This window comes from Pocillopora verrucosa, chromosome 14, assembly GCF_036669915.1.
Source record: "Pocillopora verrucosa isolate sample1 chromosome 14, ASM3666991v2, whole genome shotgun sequence".
Taxonomy (NCBI): Eukaryota; Metazoa; Cnidaria; class Anthozoa; order Scleractinia; family Pocilloporidae; genus Pocillopora; species Pocillopora verrucosa.
The window spans coordinates 20,782,390-20,807,812 of NC_089325.1; the positions used below are offsets into that span (position 1 = coordinate 20,782,390).

Consider the following 25,423-nt stretch of genomic DNA (forward strand, 5'->3'; position numbering starts at 1 on the left):
TCAATGAAAGTTTTTTGACGCGTGAAAATTGACGCAATTTTTTAATACGTAGAATCAATATAGATAATTGATTTTATTTTTCTGCTAAAAGAAAATAAGCAATTTTCGAGGTTACCTAATCCAGTTAATCCGAGGGACCATAAATTGAAGAGTGCATCGAGAAAATTTATCCTCTCTCCAGTCTCTTTATAAGTGGTTGACCTGAATAACCTTTAAAGCTCTCGGAAAACATTTAAGCTTGTATCAGTTATTCATTGTTAGTAATGTATATGCATGAGACAGTTTTGATTCGATGCTATGATGATAACATAGATATTTTGTATCACTCACTTGAACTGAAATATATTGGATTCTTTATACTGCTGGGTCGCAATGACGAGGAAACCAGCTGCAGATCACAATACGTTTTTACGAAAGGCACAATGGCGTCTCGACCATTCTTTTTCATTTTTCTTTTATCTGTCGGCTCTCTGAGATTCTAATAACTTCAAATTTACTTCACTCTGCTTTCCTCTGGCTGCCTGACTCTAACTTTGTTCGATCACTCTCTCACTCTTGATACTCCTCAACTTCTTACTGACTTCTGACTACTTGTAACTGACTTGCACTGCTACTAAGTAAACAAGCATATATATTGACTAAGTGGGCATACTGACTAACTGACCTAAGAAGATTAAACATTAGTTGTCAGAACACTAACTAAAACACTTTTCGGTGCAAGAATCTCACAAATCAACAACAATGTATGTCATGCTTCCGATCAACCAAATAAATTTTGACTGCGAAAGCCAAAACAAGAAAACACGTATGGGTCTAAAGCAAGGTTCTTTGACAAGCTATGCGCGTTCACGCGCTATTTGAAGTTAGACAAGGCAGTCATAATTCGGAAACTCGTCACAACAGCGTAAACCTAAATAAGTAGTAATAAATGGTAAATGTAAGCAAATGACTAAATCATACTTAACTAACTAAATACTTCATAACATACAAATATCCTGAAGAGTTAGAAAACTGGTGTTTCTGTGACATAGAACTGGTTATACGGCATTGTGTCAATGAATAACTTTTAAAGGGGCTAGGCTACATAGATCGTCATCTGGGTTATATATGAACTAATTAACTGGGCGGTCACATTGAATCAGGGACAAGGTTACACTGCATCAGTATCAAGAAAATATGAACCATTAATATTTCTCTTGATCAGTATTAAATCTGACGTGCTTGTAAATCGAAAGAGCCGTAGGCAATATGCACAAAATAACACACTGATAATAAATTTTGGTAGGGTGATATTTTAATGTTCCTGAAAAAGTAGACAATCTTGTTTTGCGTGGTATTACTGTGGCAGAAGCTCCGTTCGATTTCTGGCAAGAGATTACAAACAGTTCATAATCTCTTGTTTCTGGTTATATGGAAGATATGAAAATTGCGTACTTTCGTTGTACAGTTCTCCTGAAGAGTTTTAAAAAATAAGTAATTGTGTTTTCACAGGAGATTAAAAACTCTTGGTTTTCATTAAAAGGCTGATAATTACAAATTTATTTTTACACTGAAGTCACGTAGACTAAATGAAGACCTAACGGATTGATGATGTTCTCATTTCCGGTTTGCAAGTCCATAAAATGCTGTAACCATCACCTATATTTTATAGTCATATAGATTAATAAAGAGTAATTAACTGATGAAAATAGATCAAACTTTGGCTTATTTTGACTTCTTTTGAAACTTGCGACGATAACTGTCTACATTTATTTGAGTAGTTAGATCTATTTTGGTGTCTTTTCTATACCCCACGCATTCCGTGGTTTCCTGGCTCGCTAATGCCATTGAGACGATACTGAGCTCATCGATTTTGACGGAGTGTAACATCTACGGAAACTAACCACAAGAGTGCAAGCCTTGTTGCATCAATCGAAAATAAACTTTCCGAACTATGCTGACGTTTATCGATCAAAGCCTAGTTTTGCTAGCCTGGGAGCAGGTCCTCATTAATATTGGCGCTTCGCATCTCCGCCCACGGGAAAAAGTTGTATAACTGGACAAATTTCTGTCATTATCAACACTTAACAAGCGAACAAATCTTCGAACGCACTGCCGAAAAAATCTTTTCTTTGGTAACAACCGGATTTATAACGTAGCTGGTAAATTTGTCTACCCAAATTCTATTGCGCGAGCGTGCTATGTATTCCAATTGTGCACGCTCATGACGTCAGCAAACAAATCCCTCGAGGAAAAAAATTTTCCATCGTGTTGAAAATGTTATAAAACAATTGGTTCATACGTCAGCTGTGCGTTCATCAATATATGAAGCACTTGGGAGGTTTGGAAAGTACTCGAGAAGCTAGGGTTGCTCTCGGCTACGCCTCGAGCAACCCTTACGCATCTTTCGTGCTCTCCAAACTTCCCGCGTGCTTCATATCTCGATGAATGCACGCTGACGAATGAACCAATTGTTAAATATCGACTAAATAAACAAGGCGGTGTTAAAGTTGTCGATCATTTGTCGTATAAGCTTATCAGGTCGAACTTAGACGGGATTTGAAAGCTTTGACATTTTTAATGCGGGTGCAACAAACAAGAAAAAAAAATTTCTTAATTTTTCGGTTGATCTTTTCGAGACAATTGTAGTTTTGTCCACTGATGTCTCATCCATTTTTCGTTCTGAGATATATTGATCACTTTGACAAATGGTTGTATCACTCTCCTGAGGATTTCCGTCATGGCGCTGTTTCTCGATTGCGTCAGGAAGCAGGCTTTATGTTTGTGGATTGTTGCTTTAAAACTGGTAGACTAGAACTGGAAGCGAGTTGCGGAGTGGGTGTATTTCCTTTGGATATCCTGGTAGGTTCAGCTTGCCTAAAGAACAGGCTCTCGCTTCGCGAGTTTCCGCAGGTTTTTGAGTGGCCCCAGTTTTATCGGGGCTAGGTGTGCAGTGAGATACATCTTCATGGTATTTTCGGAAGGTGTTAATTGGTCTTTACGAGTGCCATGCCTAAGTTGGCCAGCCTGGGAGTACACCTATCCCAGTCACTGTATCTCCTGAACTTTTTTACAGAAATGCTGCGATCACACTGAAAGATGGAAACGCAAAAAAGCTGTAATGAACGCGACAAGTTAAAAGTGAATGCATCAACAGGAAATACCCTGGAGTTTCTGCCTGAAGGACATTCGACTTGGGAGTTGAGCATTAAATCTACTCCGGTGGCTTTTTCCACCATTGGCGTGTTTGATCTCGTCTTGTCTGGGAGGTTTGCGATGTCAGACATGTCATTGTCTGATGTGGCAAGGCTTACGTTATCGTCATCGTTTCTAGGCCTTTTGGCACACGCAATTTACTTTTCGTTCTCCCTGGAATAATTAGATTCCGACGGGGATAGACCCTGGTTTCTTTTTCTCGAAGAGCGTGAAGAACCACCCATCGAACTGCATACTGCCACTTTCTTCAGGTAATGAGGTCGATTGAATACGTGTAACCTATATGCTGTTGTGCTCAGCTATTATGGGTGGAATTCCACGGCTGTGATTGCATGGTGTATTCTCGGATGAGGTTCCCTCTGTGTTCTGCTGCTGCACGGCTCCTCCTCTTTTGATCGTCGGCACCCAGGCTTCTGAGATTTCTTTCCCACTGTACCTGTTGATGTAGTTACGGTGAGGTCTCATGTGAATTTCCTCTTTCACCCTGCGTGTGTAGAAATGGAATCACGATAAATAAACTTTACTTCGTTCTAGAGCAGGCGGTTTCCGGTGCTGTGGGCGTGCTCTGAAAAAGCGTAGGTCTGCGTCTTAGCGAGTCGGATATCCCTTTCGTGCTCCTTGATTCTCTTCTGCATAGATCTCCCAGTTCCGCCGATGTAGACGCTCCCGCACACACATCGAATGCTGTAGACTACGCCATCCTGTTTAGCCGGGTTTAAGGCATCCTTTAATCGTACTAGCGTGGTAATCTCTGACTTGAAAACAGCGCGTATGCCTTTTTGTTGTAGACAGTTGCTTTCTGCATCCGTGGTGAAGCGAATGGAAGGCTGTTGGTGGTTTAAATACTGTAGGAAGCTTTTCCGCTCTCACGTGCCAAGATGGTGAAGGTGTCATCTACATAGCATTTGCAGATCCTGGATTTTTAGGGTGATGATGTTACTACTTGTTCTTCAAAACTCTCCACGTCAAGGTCAGAGATAACAGCAGAAACTGGAATCCCCATAGCTGCGCCTCCTGTCTGTTCGTAAATTGATCCATGGCACTGGAAGTACGTAGGTTCAGGAAGTCCGTGATCTGACAAGGTGTTAATGTCTTGTGCCTTTGGGCAGGCTTGGATCATATTCCAGTTCCTCCCGAGCTGTTTATACAGCTACATCGATCGTCAGTTTTAAAGTAAACGTTGAAATTGTGGCATTTCGGGGTTCCATCTTAGAGTGAGGAAAAACTGAAGAAGTCGAAATAAAAGTAGATCTGTTTGTTAGGTCCGCAAAAAATTACACCAGAGCGGGAGCCCATTACTTACGAGACACTTACTTAGTGACGAGAGACACTGGAGCTGTATTTGGTACCCAGACCTCTTCAGTTTTGCAAGCAGCTGCTTTTTGTGCAGCCACCGCTTACATAGGACGCAAAATGTGGAAAAAACTTTTTAAGCCTGGCGGCAGCGACTCTGAAAATACACTAACGACGCTAATAAACGAGACAGGTGCTCCTAAAGAGCTTGCTGAGAAAGTTCTTCGCGAGTGTAATGGAGATCTAGCGCTCGCAAGACAAAAACTTCGGGGACATAACTCTTCAATGGCTGCCGCGAAAGACGAGAAAGTTCCAACTTCCTCTTCATCATACGTCGATGCTCCGCCACCTTATTCCGAAGCTGTAGAAGGAGCTATGGCTTCACCCACGCCACTTCCACCTCCGTATATCACTCAAGAGAAAGACACTCTTTTAGGTGAATTGAAAGCCGTGTTTCCCGATCATGCAGATGAGAGATGTTGTGCTTGTTTTGATCCAATTCGCCCTGACAAAAGCGAAGGATTTAGTGGAGAGATGATTTGGCAAGGTTTAAAGGTAACTTATGCTGTATTAAACAATAACAATAGACACACTCAAGCAGTAAACATTATGTTGTTAATTCCATTTTGATGTTCGATCTTTGATTCTAGATCGAGGGCTATTCGAACGAGAGCATTATCAGCCAACTTAGCTTAAGAGCCAAAGAGTATGCATTGGACTGGAAAAATATTTGAGCACATCTCTCTCAAAACTGTTACAGTTTGAGTGATCGATCGAGTTATTTGTATTTGGTTTTTATTAGAGGCAAAAAATTTAGCCTCTAAGCCCTAATGAACATTTAAGATATTTGCTCAGTGATTCCACATGACCATCTAAGATTGTGATTTAGTTGTGTTTTGTTAAGGTTCAGCATTTCCCAATCCTTGAGGGAACATTTGTTTGAAAACTTAACTCTTGTGCAGCGTATATGAAGGCTATTTTAAGATGAAAGTCAATTTTGAGCTTAAAAACCTTCCAAGACTTGAGGGCAGAAAAACATCATGCCAAGTTTATATGTTAGCTGCCCTGTGTTTGGTCATCGCTTAATATGCATGGTTGATGTCATAATATGATTTTGTTTTGTCCAACATCTGGAACAAATATCATCCTACAGTTTGCTACTTTCTTGTTCTTACCACAATGAATCCCATGCATAAAATAGAACTGAGTAGACTCAGATTTTACACTAATTCTGTAAAAGACATCGGTGACTTGTTTTTCACAAGCATGAAGCTGATTTGCTCCAGACCTTTTGATTTTTGTGGTGAAAATTGATGTGAGTTTTGTGATGATGGTGTTGTATTACCCTAGGTTTAAAACAGGGCTACCATTTTGTTGGATGGTATTCTGTTAATGAAAAGTAGTATGTGGAAAAATTTGGATGAAGGGGAAAACATTACCAACAGATGTGATGAGAGAAGAACAGAACATTACAAAACAAAGCAAAATTGAGAAGTAAAGGACTAGGAAATTGTATAAATCACTTTCAGATGAATTTAGTGGAAGACAGGGGATGCAGTCTTGGAAAGTGTTATTTATTTTTTTTGGTGTTTCTTTTTTTTGTGTGGAGTGTGACAGCAGGGTAGGAGTGCAGGAGAATAGGATGCAGGATGGGTATGGGTGATGAGAATGGAAGGGGTTGGAGATGGGAATGGAATTGAAATGAAGAAATGTAAACATTTGTTAATCATTAATCTGGAGTGTTTTAAATAGTCAGGGTCAGAGATGCCAAAGTCAGAAGAATAGGGCATAGGAATTAGTTTCTCCCCTTGTCCATGTGTCCCCCCCCCTTACTTTTTCTACTTCCTCAAACTGTTCCATCTTAGTTGTGGTACCTTACGTTTAATAATTTTGTTTTTTGTGTGATCTGTTTTCAGGCTTATCATTCTGAGTGCTATTTGAAAAGCAAGGGGCCAAAATGTGAACATTGTTGTTTTGCCCTGATTGCATTCCCTGAAAAAGGCCTTTCTGGAAGCTGGGGTGTTTATAATGGCTGCAAGTATCATGAGGAATGCTACATTCAATATGCAGGACCACGTTGTAGTGCCTGCTTTGATGTCATCCGTGTTGATCATGAAAATGGCTTTTCAGGGAAGTGGATTAATGATGGCAATAAACAGTTTCATGAAGAATGCTACAAGAAGAAAATGTTTGTTGAAATGAGGGCCAAACATTCTTAGCTGGCACATGTACCTTGTTATGTACAAAGAAACTTACTCACTGTACACAAGATGTTCCTGGACTTTCTCCACTGTGTTGGTGTGAGAAGGGTTTTAAAGTTATCCTGCAATTTTACTAAAGAAAATTCTCATTTTGGAAAACTGGTTGTGGTGTTCTCCACATTTGCACAATTTTTGTGCTGAATCAGGCCTATTATGAGTAAAGTCAAATGTTAAAGCCACTACAATAAGTTTCATTGTCCAAGTCTTTGAGAGATATTTAGTGGAAAATATAAACAGGATGTGGTGTACATAAGTTGTAAGCATTATCTAAGTTATATGAAGATAACTCTTAATTTGTTTTTGGTGATAATAATGTTAATGTATTTCTGAGGAATCAAATGTCTGCTTCAGTTTATAATTACAAGGAATTTTGATCCTGAATCCCAATGCCTTGTCAATGAAAGAATGTTGTCAATGGTAATTGGTATGGACATTAGACAAGTACTAAAGGCTGAAATCCATTGTGCTAAATTGGATACTATAACTTGGGAACCATGATTTCCTTGCTTTATTATTATTCAGCACCAACAATTCAATATACTTTCATTATGAAATCACTATCACATACATTTCCAAGAAAAGTGTAACTTTTTTAAAAATGTTTTGGCAGGAGACAGTTAAAGTGCTTTGCAGGGACACACCCCTCTATGTAGGCAACCAGAAATAAGTCATGTGGTGTGCTCTTGGCCAGTAAAAAGGAAGGAAAAAGAGCATCAAATAGTAATAGTTTTAAATATAGATGTATAAGGAATCCATGTACATAGCTCTTTTGAGTATAACTTGCATGTCACCAATAGAAATATTTAGAAACAGATACAAAAATGTATCTGTATAAGACACTGGTAAATAGGACAAGTTACAACTGTGGTGTTAAATTTTGGAAGTGTGAGGTTGTAATTTAGCTTCATGAAATAAAGAGAATCAAAACATTCCATGGAAACATTTTTGTTTGATATTCCAAACCACTAGCAAGCTTTTGAGAGTTGTAACTTCATAGGGTGTCTAACCCTTAACACCTTAACATCAGTATGCACATTCTCCATACTGTTCTTCAGACAGTTCCTAAAATGGTGATAAGGGGAAGTTGTTTTATAATCAAGCGCTCCTTTAGTCGGTGATCATTTCTGTTGGGAGGAGAAAGTAGATCCTGGTCTCCTTTAGAGGTCAAAGTTGAAGTGTAGTGGCAACCCAGATAGGCCTAATTTGATTAATTGTTTTTATGTGTCAGTTATCCAGTCATGTTATGGTACTTAGAGGATCAATTTCTTGGGAGCTATTCATATTTGTAAGCATCCATAGCCCTAATCTGATTTAAAGTTTTTATGTCTCGGTTATGTGGTCATGTTATGGTACTAATGAGATTAATTTTCTTGGGATGTGTTCATGTTTGTAAGCAGCCATGATTATTATAAAGAGAATACAAAAAGTCTTCTGGAGGACAATTAGCATATCCTGCAGAAACAGTTGCAATCTTTTTAAAGGTCATTCTCTAGTATTGCACTGCACATCTTTGTAATGTATAATTTTCATGCTTGCTCATGTATACTTGGATTACAGATGGTTGCTTTTTCATAATGGCTAGAAAAACTTTTACATTTAAAGTAAATTGTCTTTCTCTTCAAGATATCATTTCCCTCTTTTGATTAAAAAAAACCCCTTTATTTCATTTGAATAAGTGTGCCTCAGTGAAGAACAGAAGGCAAGAAATGTACCTGTACCTCTAAAAGTATCAATTAAAGATGGAACTGAGTGAGAATTAGTGACATTCCCAACAAACTCTGTTTGATGAAATGATCATCTTTATTGTTTCAAAGTATTGATTTAAAAGAATTATTGCTAGAAAATTAATACTCAGCCTAACAACTATATCAGAGATGCCACTGAGTACTCCTATCCATAACTACATTTAAGACCTTAAAAAAATATGGTAATTGAGAATATTTCATCTACAATATATTTGAAAGAAAAAGAGTCGACTTGGTATTGGGCATAATGCAAGTTGTACAAGTAAATCTTCTTTCATTCCTTAGCCAATAATAGTAAAAAGTTCTGCCCAGGAAATGATACAGGAATCATATCTGATTGTTACAAGGAGAAAGAAGACATAGAAGCTAATTGTTAATGTGTGAACAAAATACTACTGAGCACAAAAGCTGCCTCACTGTAAATTAAACAAGTCTTCTCTATTTAAATAACAATATTAACCACAGCTGCTTTAAACCTCTAGGAGTGATTAGCACCTAATTTCTCTTAAATTGAATCAAACATGAAGATCATGAGAGTGAAGGAAATGTTGCCAACAAAAGAAGCTCTTGATTGTTAAACAAATTCTCCTTGTCAGTACCATACAAAATGTAAAGCAAATGGTAAGGAAAATTTGCATACCAATGACAGGGCCTAAATATTTTATTGAACTAACAGAACCTAAACAAGTATACTTGTTTATCCTTATTAGTTCATGTGTTGAGAAAATGTGTTATGAGACCAAAGGGTAAATGCAACCAAATTCTGTTTTAAAATAGCAATAAAAGAAACACTCCAATCACATATATCAACACTTGAAATTTTTGGCAACAATGGGGACCAATTATTTCTTAATAAAGAACATTTTTTATTTAAAGAGCTACAAATTACCACAGAACAAAATCTAATTTCAAATTTAAACTTAAAACAAAACTGCACTCCCCCTGGAAATAGTAGAAAAAAGAACTTTAGTATGGAAAAAATAATTACCCTTTATAAAAATTAGATTGACCCTTATTATTCACTAAAATTTATAGATATTATGACAATATATAATTTAAATAAGTGATTAATTCACAATGCATCTAACCTTTCACATTATCTGCTCATAAATCCTTTTTAATTGTTTTCACTCTATATATAAAAATAGAAGTTAATTACACCCATTGCAAGAGTGATTTTGTCATATAAAAATTTCCCACCAGGATAGGCTTTTGAGATGTTGGTTCTTCAGTGTAACAGAAGGTTCCAAGTCCTCAGTCAGTGAAAAGAGTTAGTGAAAGGGCAAGTGAAAATAAACCTCATTCTAGTTGAAAATCTCCTGGGATACTCTTTGAGCGGTTAATTTCAAGTTTTTACACATTCTACTTTTACCTTCCCCATTTTTTTTTCTCTTTTGCCTGACCCCTGCTGTTTTCCACACTCCAACTGTTTGCTCCATGGCAGAGAGCCTGATGTGGGCTGAATAAAGTCAAGGTCATGCAGTAACTTTATCTTACTTTGAGTATAATATTGCTTGGATTAATCAAGTAATCCACCAACAAACGAAAAAAAAAATTGCAGCTATGGACCTGACATGGTGATGTTCCCAAAAAAAAAGGATGTGACACAACAGAAAAAAATGCAGAAAATTTTCTGACATCACGATTTATCTTATGTTTAGAAAATCTTGCTATATATAAATCAACTGATCCATTTCCTTCCAATAATTGACAATATTTCCTTCCCCTTGAGGCAAATAATTTTTGTTGACCCACTCAAGTTGTCTTGGTTTGTTGTTATCAAAGTTTTGTAAATGTAATATCCACAGCAAAATTCTCTTTGTATGTTTTCCAAGTTTTGGGTTTGTGGGGATTATCCAACTCTCCACGACGTAGAAACAGTCTGAAAGAAAAAAGACACACCTTTATAACCAAAATATGTTTGATCTCAAAGTTCACCATTGACAGGCAAGGTATAAAACTACTTTTTTTGGACAATAATTTGCCTGAATGATGCTTCAGCTTCAAGTTTGAGAGCTTTGAAATTAGTGTGGACATCTCAGGGCAGAAACGAGTCTGGATGGAAACCTTGTATTCACAATCTACCAAAAAGAATTAGTAGGATTTGAGAGGACTGGGAAAAATAATTCCAGTTTTAATTCCTATTATTATTAATAATAATATAGACGAAAAAATTATGCACATTTGATTGACTGAAAACAAGTGCCTTTTTCATATAAAACTAAAGCAAAGTTGCAACACGAGACAGTACAAATTATAAATAGCATGCACGCACTGTCAAAATATTATCTAGCTTGACTTTCTGTAATACTTTTTTCAGCTAAATTACTGATAAGTAAGAACATGATTTCTCACGCGAGTTGGTGTACATAAGCTCTTGTAAATTTTCAAAGACTATGAATAGAACTTTCCCTATTGGCTCATGTAATTTTGTTGTCTTTGAAAGATTTACTTGTGCTTATTAACACCAAATTGCACTTGAAATCATGTGATTACCCATCAATAATAATTGCACTGATCCATCTAGAAAACTAGTACAGTTAAAGATCTACAGGGTTTTTTTTTTAAGGTTTTAAGTAACCAGAGCTTTTTTAAAGGTAAATGGTTGTGGGTCTCGAAATCCAACATGGCAGACAAAATGTCATATTGTTCGTACTTTCCTGCCACGGTAGCAAGATTTGTCAAAAAGACAGTCCCCATCAGAACGTTTTTAAACTAACCTTAAGTCAGAAGTCTTTTTTTGTTTTCAGAAAAGATAGGCAGTGCAAATTTAAATCTTTATTGAGCCCAAATTTAGACCTGATAAACATCATCTCTGTACGGGCTCTCAAAGCTCTCGACTTCTGAACCACCTTACCTGGAGTTCTCTATAAAACTTGTGTGAAACCAAAAGAAGAAAGCACACTGGTCATACCCTCTTGGAACATTCTGACAGAAGAAAATTTGACACAATTTGAAAACTTATTGGCATACACTCTTTAATTTTATTTTGCCAAGGTCTTTTTTGGTTTTAATCAGTAACTTTAAATAGCATTAAGAATTAATACAATTAAGATTTAATACTAGGAAGTTACAATTATACTGTCATGGACAAAATGTTAACACTACATCACACCAATCTAAAAGTGTGAACAATTCACAAATTAATTATCAGGGCAGAAACCCACTACCTGCCACTCCATTTTGTGCTAGCTGCTTTGTGAGTTGTGAGACAGAAAATATGTATTTTTGAACTGATTCTAACATCTTTGTCTAGATTAAAAAGGTACTCAAATGTGTCTGAGAATGCTAGAAATCCTGTCTCATGGAATTCAAATTTCAAATTTTTCCATGGGAGCATACTCCCAGACCCCCTCAAGGAGTGTGCTGCTTTGCAACATGCCATGCTTGCTATTCAAGCATAATTTTCATTCAGCCACTTACTCTGTTCAGATTATACATCTATTACATTCTCTGATGACAACCCTGCATTATATAATCTTCTTCATTTGGAGCAATCCACAAAACAAACTCTTTGTGATAAAAATGTTACATGATCCCTGGGCACAGGTCATAAAATTGATGTGTTTCCATGCCAATTTTGTCTTTAGTTAATGTGGATTCTGGAACAGTTGCAGCCTGGAGCTCCATTATAAAATTAATATAACAATGACATACTTACTGAATTAGATGAGTAAAACTTTATTTTGATGTCTCCTGTAAGAGTAGGGGATTCTGCCTCATAGAGAATAATAACTAATTTGTCAAGATCTCTGAGGTGCTGTATCTATCAGAAGGATTAAAAATATATATCAAATTTTAATAGCTAGCAAAGAAAAATGTGAAAAAAAAGAAACAATTGGAAACAACAAAAGACTCAGGAAAAACTGTCTCTATCTTTGCTTTTTCACTGTTGCTGTTTTTTAAAAACTATAACTCATACTTAGAGGCTACCAACCTATTAACTACTAGGCAGTTTATGTTTGTGTTCCTTTAAACTTAAGTTGATTGATTGAAAAAAAAAAGTTTGCTTTAGCAAGCTGATTAATTGTAGCATATAGTGTGCTTGTGAGAATGTTTAGAAGTGAGAGTGAATACTATGTCAAGCCCATATCATTTGCATGTAGATAACCACAGAAATAAGTAATTTATTTTAGTTGCTTAGTAAGTAATAAATAAAAATTTTCAGATTGGTTTGATGTAATGTGCTGTCATGTAATAAAACAGGAAAAGTGCCTCTCAAATGAAACATCTTGACCATCACCAGAAACAAAAAAAAGTGCCTTCCCCCTGCCGCCCCTCTAATTCAGTTTTCATGATGCTCTAATGTTTCTTTAATCACCTTTCTCCTAAAATGTTTGGAAAAAGGGCCTTGGTCTTGAAGAGAGGTTTCAAACTAACAAAGAAAAACACCTATGAAAATGGTGCCGAATTCTAATGCACTCTCTCACCTGTCCTTGACGTGAATTTGATAGATGTAGTGTCGTAACAGTGCTACCATTGATAATTATCTCAAATGAAAGATCTTTTCCATTTCCATCTCCAATACCTGAACAAAAACAAAAACAGAGAAAAAAATTGTTATCATTAATATTTACCTATTCATAGATTTTGTTTTCATACAATAATTTCATACAACAATCAATTACATTTTTCACACAACAACAAGAATCACTAAGGCAAAGGTTTGTGCCATGGTCTTTTTATATTAGGATACCAATTTGTAAGCTTCATAATCTTCATTAAGCACTTAACTTCCAAAAAGACCAGGACAGAATTTCTCCTAACAATACCAAAACAATATCAAACAGAGAAGTGATGGAAATAAAGAAAATAACAATTGGAGATAATAAGTTGATCCAATACCAAATTCTCTGAACTAACATGATATGAATTGTATGGCTGCCAATACAGAATTATTAAAGAGATCTGGAAGTGAAAGTGTTACTGTAGAAATTAATGAAATGGTAAAACACTGTTGCTCTACAGAATCAAACCAGTTTGAAAACATAATTTAAAGAGCCCTTCAAAAACTCAAAGAGATCACACATCCAGTGTATGGGAGAGTAAATGATTGATTTGTTGACTGAATTTTCTATTGTACCAAATTGAACGGTAATCACTGAAATTTTCCATTAAGATATTGTTACAAGAATAGACATTTCCCCTACCAGATATTGCATCAATCTTGATGTTTTTAATACGATATGACACAGAGGCAGGAAGTCGACCATTTAACTTGGTAAACACTTTTTCCAGGTAACCTACAAAACGACTCTGAAATGACACAATATTAGGGGAAAAATGTATCCAAAGGAATTCTTGACAGAAACTTTTTAGTACCAAAATAAATTCTTGGCATCGATGATTAAATGAAATGGAGCCTTTTCATGGCATGGTTTTTCACCTTACATTTACTTTGTAATTCATACACAATGCACACCAACCTGACTGGGTGTCTGCACTCCTTGAAATTGATTTCCAACTGAATAATCAGTTCTCCTGTGCCCAAAATATTCCAGGCTATGCTAAAAAGAACCATAAATAACCCATAGTCATGCAGCGAAAACCAAGCAGAACATCAAGATTACTCAATAATGACTAATTTCTTTAATTTGTTTATTTATTTTCTTTGTTGGGGGGGAGGCCCAGTAATGAAGGAACATTACCTTAGCCTGCTCAAACTGACCACTGGCAATAAGCCAAGCACATATTGCAGTCCCTGTTCTACCTAAAAAAAAACAATTGCATACAATAAGAACTATAATAATAAGAATGAAACTAAAAGGGAAAAACTGTGAAATACCTGTAACAACATTGAAATATTGTAGATTGTGGGCACCCTGAGTATCAGTTACATGACATAAACAGGTTAATAAACAGTGAGAACTCAAGGATAAAAGGTTACATTTACTGTGTTGCAAAACAATTTGACACATTTTTGGGAAATTGGATTTCAGACTCAGTTACCAGTAACTACTCTGATCCAATTTTTGCCCCATGATGGTACAGGAGTACAATAATTCCATAAAAAAACAAAGAAATGTTGTATTTTTCACTAATTTTCCTTTTAAGATGCTGTTGATTAAAATTCAAAGTGGGTCTCAGACTATGGTGAAACCCTACCCTATGGCCACCCCAGTACTACAGTCACCTCGTTCTTACAGCCACCTTTTCATGACATGGGAAAACCACCATACATTTTCTTATAGAAACGCCTTGTTAACAAAGCCAACAGCCACATTTTAAAACCCCAAACATTAGAATCCTTGGATGATAATTTCACTTTGTTAATACTGCTGCAAGCACTGAATTTAGAAATTCAATACACCTGTGATATGTCAATTCTATTGATTTTTGTCATTTACTAATTGAAAAGCTAATTTAATAAGAGAGAAGCAACACTCCTACTTGATTTCATTACAAACATGATAAATGAATTAGATCTTGATGCTAACATTTGCTTAGGCAACTTGTGATGTGGTAATAAGTAATTTGATCCTGCCCTGGTGGTATGACCACACTGTTAATACAGTCAATTTGTTTTAGCCCACAGATTACAGTTTTGATCTCAAGCAATAGGAAATGGTAGCATGTCAGTCAAATGAAACAATTTCAAAATCACTTCTTCCTGCATTCATCAATCAGATGTGAAAAAAATACATGCTACTTGGCATTAAAACTGTGCTGCAATTGTAAGTTGCCTTCACCTTTTCCTCCTTTACAATGAACAGCAATAACATTTTTAGGATCTCTGTCAAGCCATTCTCTCACATTGTGCGTAAAATATAACAACTGACTGAAACAAAGAATAAAACAACCACATCCACAGGTAAGATCTCTAGGATATTTACACCAAAAAGTTGAAATTATTCTATCATGGTTGTCATTTGGCACCATACCACAAAGTCACTAATTTGACCATAACTAAGAACTCTCTGAAAGTTCCAAAACATGAAAAAAGTATTAATGGAACCTTGCAATCACCAATGGGGTTATAAGTGAGAAGTGCAGAAACTAGCACACACTTTCTCTCCAGTGTTTCACTGGCTACCTAAGTCACCAACATATGGCCAAAAATTTATTTCCATTACCAGTAAAACTTAATAAAAATTATATACTAAGACCCAACAAAGTGTATTTTAAAGAAAAATTCTAGAAATGATGAAACTAGGAGATCCTCGCAGCTAAGAACACTACTGAAACGAGTAGTTGTAAAATAGGACCTGAAAAAAATTTCAGGCCCGTACGGGAAAAAAAATTTTTTTTTTTCAGGTCCTATTTTACAACTACTCATTTCAGTAGTATTCTTAGCTGCGAGGATCTCCTAGTTTCATCTTTCCACCGCAGTGCAAATATGTGAATTTTCATATATCTAAAATCTTTAATTCTAGAAATGTATTAAAAACTTTGACTTATGCATACAGCTGCCTCATTAATAAGGCTGTATTGCGTTACTCAGAATTACAAGTGACTAACTTGGAAGTCTAAGACTAATTCCCTTTTCAAAACAAGCCAGTGACTGCCTGAGTTCCTCTGGCTACTTGATAACATGTTGCTGGTTACTCCGGTCAAAATAATTACCTTTAAGCCCTTAATGAACTTTTCATAGTCAACTACTTTTGCAGAGTGTGTCACCTACATCAAAACATTTTTAAACTCCTTCTGAACTAGTTAAGTGTTACAGGCCATTAGTCTGGTTTAAAACCTCAGTTCTCTGATCACATTTTTATGGCTTGAATATAGTCCTCTGAACAAGCAGCATAATTTTATTTGACTTTTAGTTCAAACAGTAACAATGCACTTTCTAATTCTTTATCATTTCCCTTTAGTATCTAGGCAAGGAGAATTACTTTTCGGGGGATTCATTACTACTCACAAACATCACACTAACCTAAGCCTAGGTACATTGTGATCATCAATGAGAACTCGCTCCACTCTGTTATGGAACACAGATGGATCATAGCTTCTCTCACCTATAAAAAAAATATTATTGGAACTTCTTTCAATTAATTTTAAAATCTAAATTTAGAGAGAAAACAACTTTTCTATTAAAATGACAACAGTCTAAAAGAAAAAAAAGTGTTGCCAATTAATTGTAACATATTGTTTCACTTCCAGTAGTGATCAAATGTAAATTCCATATACAGTGTCTACATTTTTAGACAAAAGAGATATGGTTTAATATAACCCACACATTAATTTTCTATAACCCTCCTTTGAATCAATTTGTCCTCTGATTATTTCCCTTAAAAAGAAACCAAGGCCAGTAGAAAAGACCCAGGTCAAGAGTTTCACTTTCTTCACCTTTGTTACTTTAGATGGAAGAAAAACAAACTTATGAGAATTTATGAGATGGTTATGAGAAAAATAAACACCCTTTTGGCTGGCTGTTATATTGGCTGATAATGTCATTGGCTGGGAGATTGTCCTCAAAATTTCACATTTGCCTTGAAGCTTCCCTCCTTGGCCATGAAGGGGTTTGTTTACTAAACACGCAACCACATTCTCAATGCTTAAATTACCATAAATGTAGAGAATATTGATAGTTGGATTTTGGGGGAAGCCCAATCAGTGACAATATGCAATCAGATGCCTTAACTGGTACTTAAGTTATCAAATGTCACAATATCAATAACTAACATCTAACTATCATTGCAACTTAAATACAGTATAGACGTGGTACAAATATGTCTTCACCTTTCAAAAAATTTGTTATTTTGTGCACCTTGAAGGCTCACCTTACAGGTGAACTTTCAGGTTGCACCATTTTAGATACATGCAAATTAAAACTAAAGTTACCAGTGCTGGGAGGAAATTCACTCAGGTATGTATAAAATGAATGAATTAAGCAGCCTTTATATTAATCTCACTTACTACATAAATTGTAGACTTTGTAGTGGTCAGGATGTTTTGTATCCAAGAATCGCACAACTTCCTGTGAACAAAAAGGCAACATGCTTACTTCCCTAAACAATAAAACATCATATAACAGTGTTAACAAAGACGTAAGTTAAACTGAATTGAGCACTATAAAAACACACCAACTAATCTATACTGCCAGTGCATAAAGAGATCTTGGAAAAAAGGAAAGCACTTCTTTTTTATATGACATTTACAAGCTCTATATACAAAGAAAATCTGATCAGAAAGGAGAGGTCATGGGTTCAGATCCTGTATTGGCCTTAATTTTTTTTTCTGGCCTTGTTTTCACTACTGCTTTTAATTAGAAATTACTGTGAAGAACACTAACACATTCACTTCTTTATATGCAGTTCACATAATTATATGATTTTCATATATTTGCAGTCTGATCACTAGCATTAACCCTTTCACTTCCAAGGTCTCTTTTAATTAGTAATTCTTAATACTTTATAGCATACATTGCACAATTTTTAGATATGAGAATTTAGTACTGGATCATATGATAATCCTCTAATTCACATTTTCCTATATTTTGATCACTTGTGCACATGATATTGTATAATTACTGTCGTAGAAAGTATGTCTTAGCAACCACTTGGAGTGAAAGGGCTAATTAATAGCCTGTTAGAGCTTTATGATAAAATAAGTGGTTCACTTACTGACACTGGATTACGGTATAACTTGTGTTTTCCAGACGAAGGGAATGACATGGCTATAACTCTCTCTGAATTGAAGAATATAATTATGATAACTTAGCAAAATTAAATTTTACTAGTTATCTACTTTCTAATTTCTCTCTGCATGGAAAACTCTAATTATCCTCATCATAACCAACTGTAATTATTATTATAAATCTACTTGTGTTCTATCCAAATTCTGCAATCTGATTAGCTATGCTATTTGCTTCCTATTCCATTAACTTAAACACCCTAACATCAGACTGCACAATCTCCATACTCAGGGCATGAAATTGCACCTAATACAGGCACCAATGCGCCTAAATTTTTCACTTTGGTGACCAAATCCTGAAAGTTAGTTGCCAAATTGGCGACTAGAATGTTTCATCATAACCTTACCAAGAGATATAGTGAATTAAAAAGATTTGCAAAAATAAATCCGCAGCAAACTTCCTCTTTAAGTTTGTTTCCAAAACGTAGCACATGCATCTCGATCGATAACTAGACGCCATCTTGGATTTAGATGAGCCTGAACTTTGCATATCATCCATCCTAGTGTCCACTTTGTAACATGTTAAAGATCTTTTCCCTAAATTAATTTTGGAGGGTCTATCTAGAACACTGACAGCGTAAAGAAAGATTTTCTTTGTCTTTGAAAATGGTGACCAACTTTTTTTGAATTGGCTACCACTGAAGAATTGAGGAGCCAAGTGGCTATCAGAAAAAAAAGTTAATTTCACGCCCTGATACTGTCCTTGAATCATTTCCTATGGAACTGACAACAAGAATTTGTTTAACAATCAAGAATTCTCATGACTTTTGCATTTGACTCAGCATTGACACTGTAAGGAGAAATTAGATACCAGTCACTCTTCAGAGATAAAGGGTTACCCCTTTTACCCCTAAGAGTGACCAGCTGTTAATTTCTCCTTACAATATCACCCCTAAACCACACATTAAGATCACCAACTGAAGGAGCTCTTGATTGTTACACAAATTCTCCTTGTCAGCTCCTTAGGGAATGTAGAGAGAGCAGTATGGAGAATATGCATACTGATGACAGGGTGCAAAGGGTTAAATAGTGAATGGACTGAGTAGCCTAACAGTGTGTGGATGTAAACAAACTAAAATTAAAATAACATGAGCCTGCCTTTTGGTAATTTTTTTGTGATCTTGTGAATTAATAATGATTAAAAACATGAAGATTATTCATTCTCAATATATTTACAGATTATTTCTGATGTTTATCCTATTTTAGAAACAAACAGAGACTAAGTTTCTAGGTTACCATAAGTGATTAATAATAAAAAGTTATATTTTACAGACCTGTTACATATGTCAAGTCTAAATCAAAACCATCCTTTTGATATCTCCTTTTGTTCTGCGATATCTAGTTTCAAAGAAAACACAAGGAGAGCACAATGTTATTGAATATGTAATGAGGACTGGAGTCTTCTTATTTGCTGTTTTTTTTTTTCAGAGGGGGGGAGCACTTAACATTTAGTAACAAGGGGGGGAAAGCAGAGGTTAACAATATCTCCACTGGCAATGTTTCCTACAGTAACTCCACACACCATTCTTCTTGTAGCTCTTTCAAGTTGGTCTTTTCCTGTGACAATTCTAATAAACAGCAATATTCGCACAAGACGAGCAGTAATGATGAGTCTGAAACAGAAGAAAAAAAAAACAAATGATTGTTTATAGTAAACTCCTCATCTCACTTTGGATAAATATAAAGGAAAAGTGAAGACCAGCTACATAAACTTAAAAAATATGAGAGGTGTATGGTAAACAATAAGAAGGAAGAAATGGAGATCTTTGTATTGAAAAAAATTAGGAAAATAAAGCATTTTCTAGACACTATAGCACACGACGAAATTAAACAAATATCTGGTTAATGGAAAACAATAAAACAACCAAGTGTTTTACCACTAGGCTCTTTAGTTACATCCAACAAATAATTTTACTGTGATTAGATCATTTAGATATTCAATTCCATGAAATCTTATCTTTTTCACAACTGAAACAGCTTGGTTCCTGCATGATTCAGAATACTCACTTTGCATAGCCATGTTCCTCTAGTGTCAGGAGAGAAAAGGTTAGGGTGAGGATGAATGAAACTACAACTACTATCAGATCTATGATTTCTAGCCATCTGTGGAAGAAGGCTCTCCTGCAACAAAAGAAATTAAATCTGTGGGTGAAACCACTGGAAAAAGTAAAGTGAGTAACAGCCCAATGCAACATTTAGAAAAATATCTCATGCAATTGGTAATGGTAAAAGGACTGAGTGGAGTCCAATTTGGATTGCTATCATACAATTGATTAACAAAATCAGATGATCGTGAAGTAAAGGTCTGATTTATTACTCAAGAGCATGCACTTGATGCAAACTGTGCAACTACACAAGCCTGATGCATACACTGCCTTATCAGTGCTCAAATCAGACTGGTGATAACCAATCGTGTTCAAGAATTTTTTTATTATAGTTTTGATCATGGTTGTAATCATACACATAAATAAATCAGAGTTCTGCTTCAAGCTCATTCAATTTCCTTTCTTGGTTTTACTATGACTATAAATTTGTGATAAAAAGGAAAACTCTCAAATCAGTTATGTTGGTTGTTAAACACCAAAATCAGCCACTCAAATAAACCCTTTGAGAGTATTGTGCCCCTAACCCTCTACCCTTTAACATCACTATGTGTATTTTTGCCTTTGTTCTCTACTCATTTCCTATGGTGCCAACAACGAGAATTTGTATAACAATCAAAAGCTTGTTTGGTTGGTGATCATTTCTTTTATTCTTGTTACCTTAATGTGTGATTCAGGGGTGAAATTGTGTGGAGAAATTAGATGCTAGTCACTTCAGTGTAAAATAGTCAAGTAACTTAAACTCACCCTAAAGCAAAAATCCTTAGAAGGACCTCTATTAAAAAGTAGGTGACTATTAAAATGGATAATATTTCCAGAGTCTAGAAGGCAAACACAAACATGGCATAAAATAATGATACAAGTGGATTGATCATTATCATCTTTTCTTAAAGCAAATAGAGCCATACAATGCAATTGATACAGGACTATGAAGCAATGGTCCCATTTCCATTAAGCTTAAAAAAATTCACAAGTTGAATTCAAATTTGGTTACAAAGTATGCTAAATTTATATCCATCTGAAGAGTAGTTTATCAATTTATCTATTATGTCAAATTAAGCAAACAAGAATATTATACAAACATGAATGGTTGCAAATGTATTTACAAAACCAAACAAATAAAACCAATAATTTTCATAATAAATAATAGTAATAATAATAATAATCTAGCAGTGGACATTCCAAGAGGTGGCTCTTCTTGTTGCACTGAATTTAGTTGAATTGAATTTAGAATGTTGGTTTTTGCACAGGGAGGAAATCCAGAGGACCTGGAGAAAAACCCTTAGAGAAAGGATAAGAACCAACCAAAAACTCAATCCACATGTGACACACTGGGTCACAGCAGCAGAAGACAAGAAGCCCTGCTACCCTAAATGAATTCAAATAACTTGTAGTTCTGGGAGACTCCTTTTCAACCCAATGTTCCAGGTGCCTCATGATTAGGTTAACTTTTCACCCTTTCACTCTCACATTCTCATCAGTAATTCTCCTTACTGTCTATTATGCAATTCTTATGATGTTAGTTTGGAGAATTTGGTTTTAGATCAATTTATATTTTTATTCATTCTCACCTTTTGTCTGCTTGACATTGTATTGATTTTAAAAAGAGAAATTCTGTATTGGTCACATGTTGGAGTTACTGGGTTAAATACTAGGTTATAGTTGTGGTGGAAAGAGTGAGCTCTCCAATATCAGTATTATTAACTATTACAGAACTAAGATGATATGGAGTGCCAAAAAATGGTGTTGAAATATACTTCTTGAAAGAAAAGTTTATTTTTTAATACTTCACTGCCAAATTTTACCTTCAAAGTTCTAAGTTTTCTTATACAAAACATAAATATTACAATTATAATTTACCCTTTCATCTTTTCCTGCAGTGGCCAAGTCAACTATGACAATAATAATATCTGCTAATACCAAAAGGAGACTGAATACTCTACCAGACAAAATCAAATCAAAATTAACAAAACATGGAAATGAAATAAAAAACAATTAAACAAACAAAAAGTTTGAAAAGAAAGAGGTTGCATTAACAATAAATAAAAGTAACTCTAAAAGGTGAGAAAAACAAGAAATCATTCATCCTTCAACCAAAACTATCGGCTTAAATGAGAATAAAAAAAGCACTGGTTTTGTGTGGTAATTTTCTGTTTCACACTTTATTACCAACCTAACAGAAAAATGCTCCACAATTCTTCTAAGGGACCCTCGGAATTTCCTGTAATAGGAGGAGAGAACAATCAGTAAGCAGTGAAAAAATAATAACAAGAAATTAAGCATTGACCCTTTAAACCCTAAGAGTGACCAGCATTTGACTTCTCCTTACAGCAATACTGCTGAGTCAGTCCATCCATGGTAACTTAAATTTGCTGGTGAGACCGATTTTCACCATGGGAAATTACCTTAGGGAAATTTTTGCTCATGTGGCTGGGATAAGTCAGGAGAACAAAACGTTTTTCCATGACAGTTATCCTTGAGCAACAGAATGGGAAACTTGAAATCCCATGCAAATGTACCAATCAGCACATGTCCATGGGTATGTTGCTGAGAGATGAGGCTTAGATGTCATGTTTTGAAACTACCATAAAAACCCGCAGATAAGACTGGTGGCAAAGGCTGATGTAACCTTTCATCTCTGGAAACTGAAACCCAAGATAAATTTTACCATGAGCAAATTTGGGTAATTTTCCCTGGTTAATCTATTTCCCCATAGTAAAAGTCTGTGGTGTGACCACAGCTAATGCTAGCAGATACATCTTAAATGAAAGGTCACACAATGTAAGGTACACTTTAGATGAGACACTTCATGTAGAGCTTACTTTTTGTTCTGTAAACAAAGTTTAAGCCTGCAAAATACTTTCAGCTATTCTAAGTCAGCCTGTTCATTCTGATCTTTACAAATTTATGTAAAAATTGAACTGGGACAAATCGTTTGCACAACTGTCACATGTAGATCACACACAGCAATCTTTTTTTCCTTTTTTTTTTTAAACAATTACCTTGCAGTAAAATATTTAAGAGTGATAAAATTTTTCTCCATATACTGAAAATGTGGTTCTCAATAAAACTTTTTTTAAAATAAAAATCCTTCATTAATTCCGACAACTAGATCAAGGTTTCCCTCCAAATTATGCCCAGACAATGGCTCAAGCTGAGCACTAGTCTTTTCCAGTAGATCAGTCAATGGAACCCAATCAATAATTTAAACAAAAAAAGCTGTAGCACCACCTATTACACAGATAGAAGCGGTATGAGAGTAGATAAGTTTTGAATGGTTATGTTGATATTGACATCTCTTCAGTTGTACAATTTTACTCTGATACTGCTAGGTACCCTTTGTGAAAGAAAGATGGGACTTATTTTAAAGAAGAATTATGCCTGTACTAATATTTTCAAGTTTGGTTTTTTTAATTGTTTTGTTGATATGTGCAATTCACTCCTATTTCCAATTAGATCAGTGTCTAGTATCTCGAGTTTTAAGTGTGGCATGAGGAACTTCTTAATGAATAACTCATAGACAGATATTTTAGAATTTTTATTACAGATTTTAATTGATTATATTAATTGTATTTTTAAACTATATATTTAGTTAGGTGGTCTGTCTGAGGATGGGGTCTTGGACTCTTTTACAGACCATCCTTATGGCATTTCCTTTGTTATGGGTAATTACTTTATTTTGTCAATTGCCATTGTAATTGTAATAAATAAATAATATTTATCACAAAGCAAAAAGCAATGTCCAATGAAACGCAAAAAAAAGTTATTTTCCAAATGAGTAATTTTATATTCTGGGACGAAACGTCAATTAGTAATTCTCAAAATTAAGTAACCTTACACAAAGGTTGAGGCTTATGACATTTTTAATTTGAAGATATCTAACCGTCGTGATGCAAAATTATTTCAAGCCAGCTCATCAAAGTTCACTTTGCAGGTCACTCATTATGTAAATTATTGATAAGGAAATGAACAGAGCGCAAGTGTTTCACTGCATTAATCCGAACAACTTACGTTTTAAAGACTAATAAATCGCATTGTAGACTTTCATTTGTTTAATCTCAATTGTTTCTGTATTTTGAGATTTGATGGTTATGGTAACTGCATGTCTAGATTGTCCACGCGCCTAAGTTTAAGAAACAATTCGAGACAACTGAGAACAGATTCACCACAAATAATTCTGAATAATTACCATTGGTTGTGGTACTTGTGACTTTCATGAAGTGTTACATCTGAAAACTTAAATATTTACCCTAAACGAGTGCTCGTTTCCAATGCCGCCTCTGGATCACTCCACGAGCTGAGAGAGGCGTCGGTAACGAAGTGAATATGCTTGGGAGACGCAGCGACTTGAACAAAGTCGTACGCATGTTCTCTCAGGTCGATATCCTCGCCGTCTTCAAGATCCTCATCATCTTCCTCTTCGTCAAAATCGTCATCTTCTTCATCATTGTCGTTCATTTCTGTAACCAGCTGCTCTTGGCTACCATAACGATGATAACTTGCTGTGAAAATCTGGTTCTCCATGAGTTTACATCAACAAAAACCGAAGCTAACTGGGTCACCCATCTTTAGAAGAGTGAGAGCAAACATATCCAGCAAACCTTGAAACTAGATCCCGCTTATCTGCGGGCAATATTGAACGCTCCAGGGGAGGGGTAGGGGGTTTCCAATTTAGTATCAAACTCATGTCAATGTCTGAGTAATATGTTAATTTTTAAACATGAAAAATCGCAAATTTGGGTTTCCTTCTTCAATTTTCTTTTCTCATAAAAGGAACAAACAAACATTGTTTTGCACTGTATTTATTGGGTATTTCCATTTTGTGTTTAGAATAATATTGAAGCTCATTTCAAGATTTTCCGTAGCATTTAAAATCGCTTCACCCTTTTACACGTACAATATTGTCACTAGAACAGTAATCATAAAATGTAGAGGATCGATCGATGTCCGCTAATCTTCATGAAACAACAATCGTAAATTACGTTGCTACAATTTGAGACAAAACGTTAGCGTACATCCATGTAAAGTTTGTCGTACCTGAAACACTTGATTTTTCTGAGATTCTGGATAGCCGAAAGCTTAAAACTGTCCATCAGGAATGAACCAAGCTGTAATCAGCACTACCGGAAACTGAAATAATTTTTGATGCGAAATAGTTTCAGGTTCTCGGAAAATGAAACGGGGGAGGTGTAAG

At 35.5% G+C, this 25,423-nt stretch overlaps 2 protein-coding genes across 2 annotated transcripts; one reads left to right on the plus strand and one right to left on the minus strand.

Moving 5' to 3' along the window:
* The first annotated feature begins 4,545 nt into the window (after positions 1–4,545).
* On the plus strand, positions 4,546–7,689 carry LOC131775694 (uncharacterized). Its single transcript, XM_059091817.2, has 2 exons — positions 4,546–5,043; positions 6,405–7,689. Exons 1-2 carry the CDS (start codon positions 4,609–4,611, stop codon positions 6,705–6,707), a joined length of 738 nt encoding a protein of 245 aa, XP_058947800.2. The 5' UTR covers positions 4,546–4,608; the 3' UTR covers positions 6,708–7,689.
* An 841-nt stretch (positions 7,690–8,530) lies between these two features.
* On the minus strand, positions 8,531–25,390 carry LOC131775693 (phosphatidylinositol 3,4,5-trisphosphate 3-phosphatase TPTE2-like). Its single transcript, XM_059091816.2, has 19 exons — positions 25,267–25,390; positions 24,479–24,709; positions 22,403–22,450; positions 22,090–22,168; positions 20,977–21,050; positions 20,135–20,248; positions 19,650–19,740; positions 19,402–19,465; positions 18,058–18,122; positions 17,351–17,411; positions 16,368–16,449; positions 15,184–15,272; positions 14,143–14,204; positions 13,921–14,001; positions 13,645–13,750; positions 12,925–13,022; positions 12,156–12,260; positions 11,352–11,422; positions 8,531–10,376 (listed from the first exon to the last, which is right to left on the minus strand). Exons 1-19 carry the CDS (start codon positions 25,320–25,322, stop codon positions 10,274–10,276), a joined length of 1,680 nt encoding a protein of 559 aa, XP_058947799.2. The 5' UTR covers positions 25,323–25,390; the 3' UTR covers positions 8,531–10,273.
* Positions 25,391–25,423: the final 33 nt, after the last annotated feature.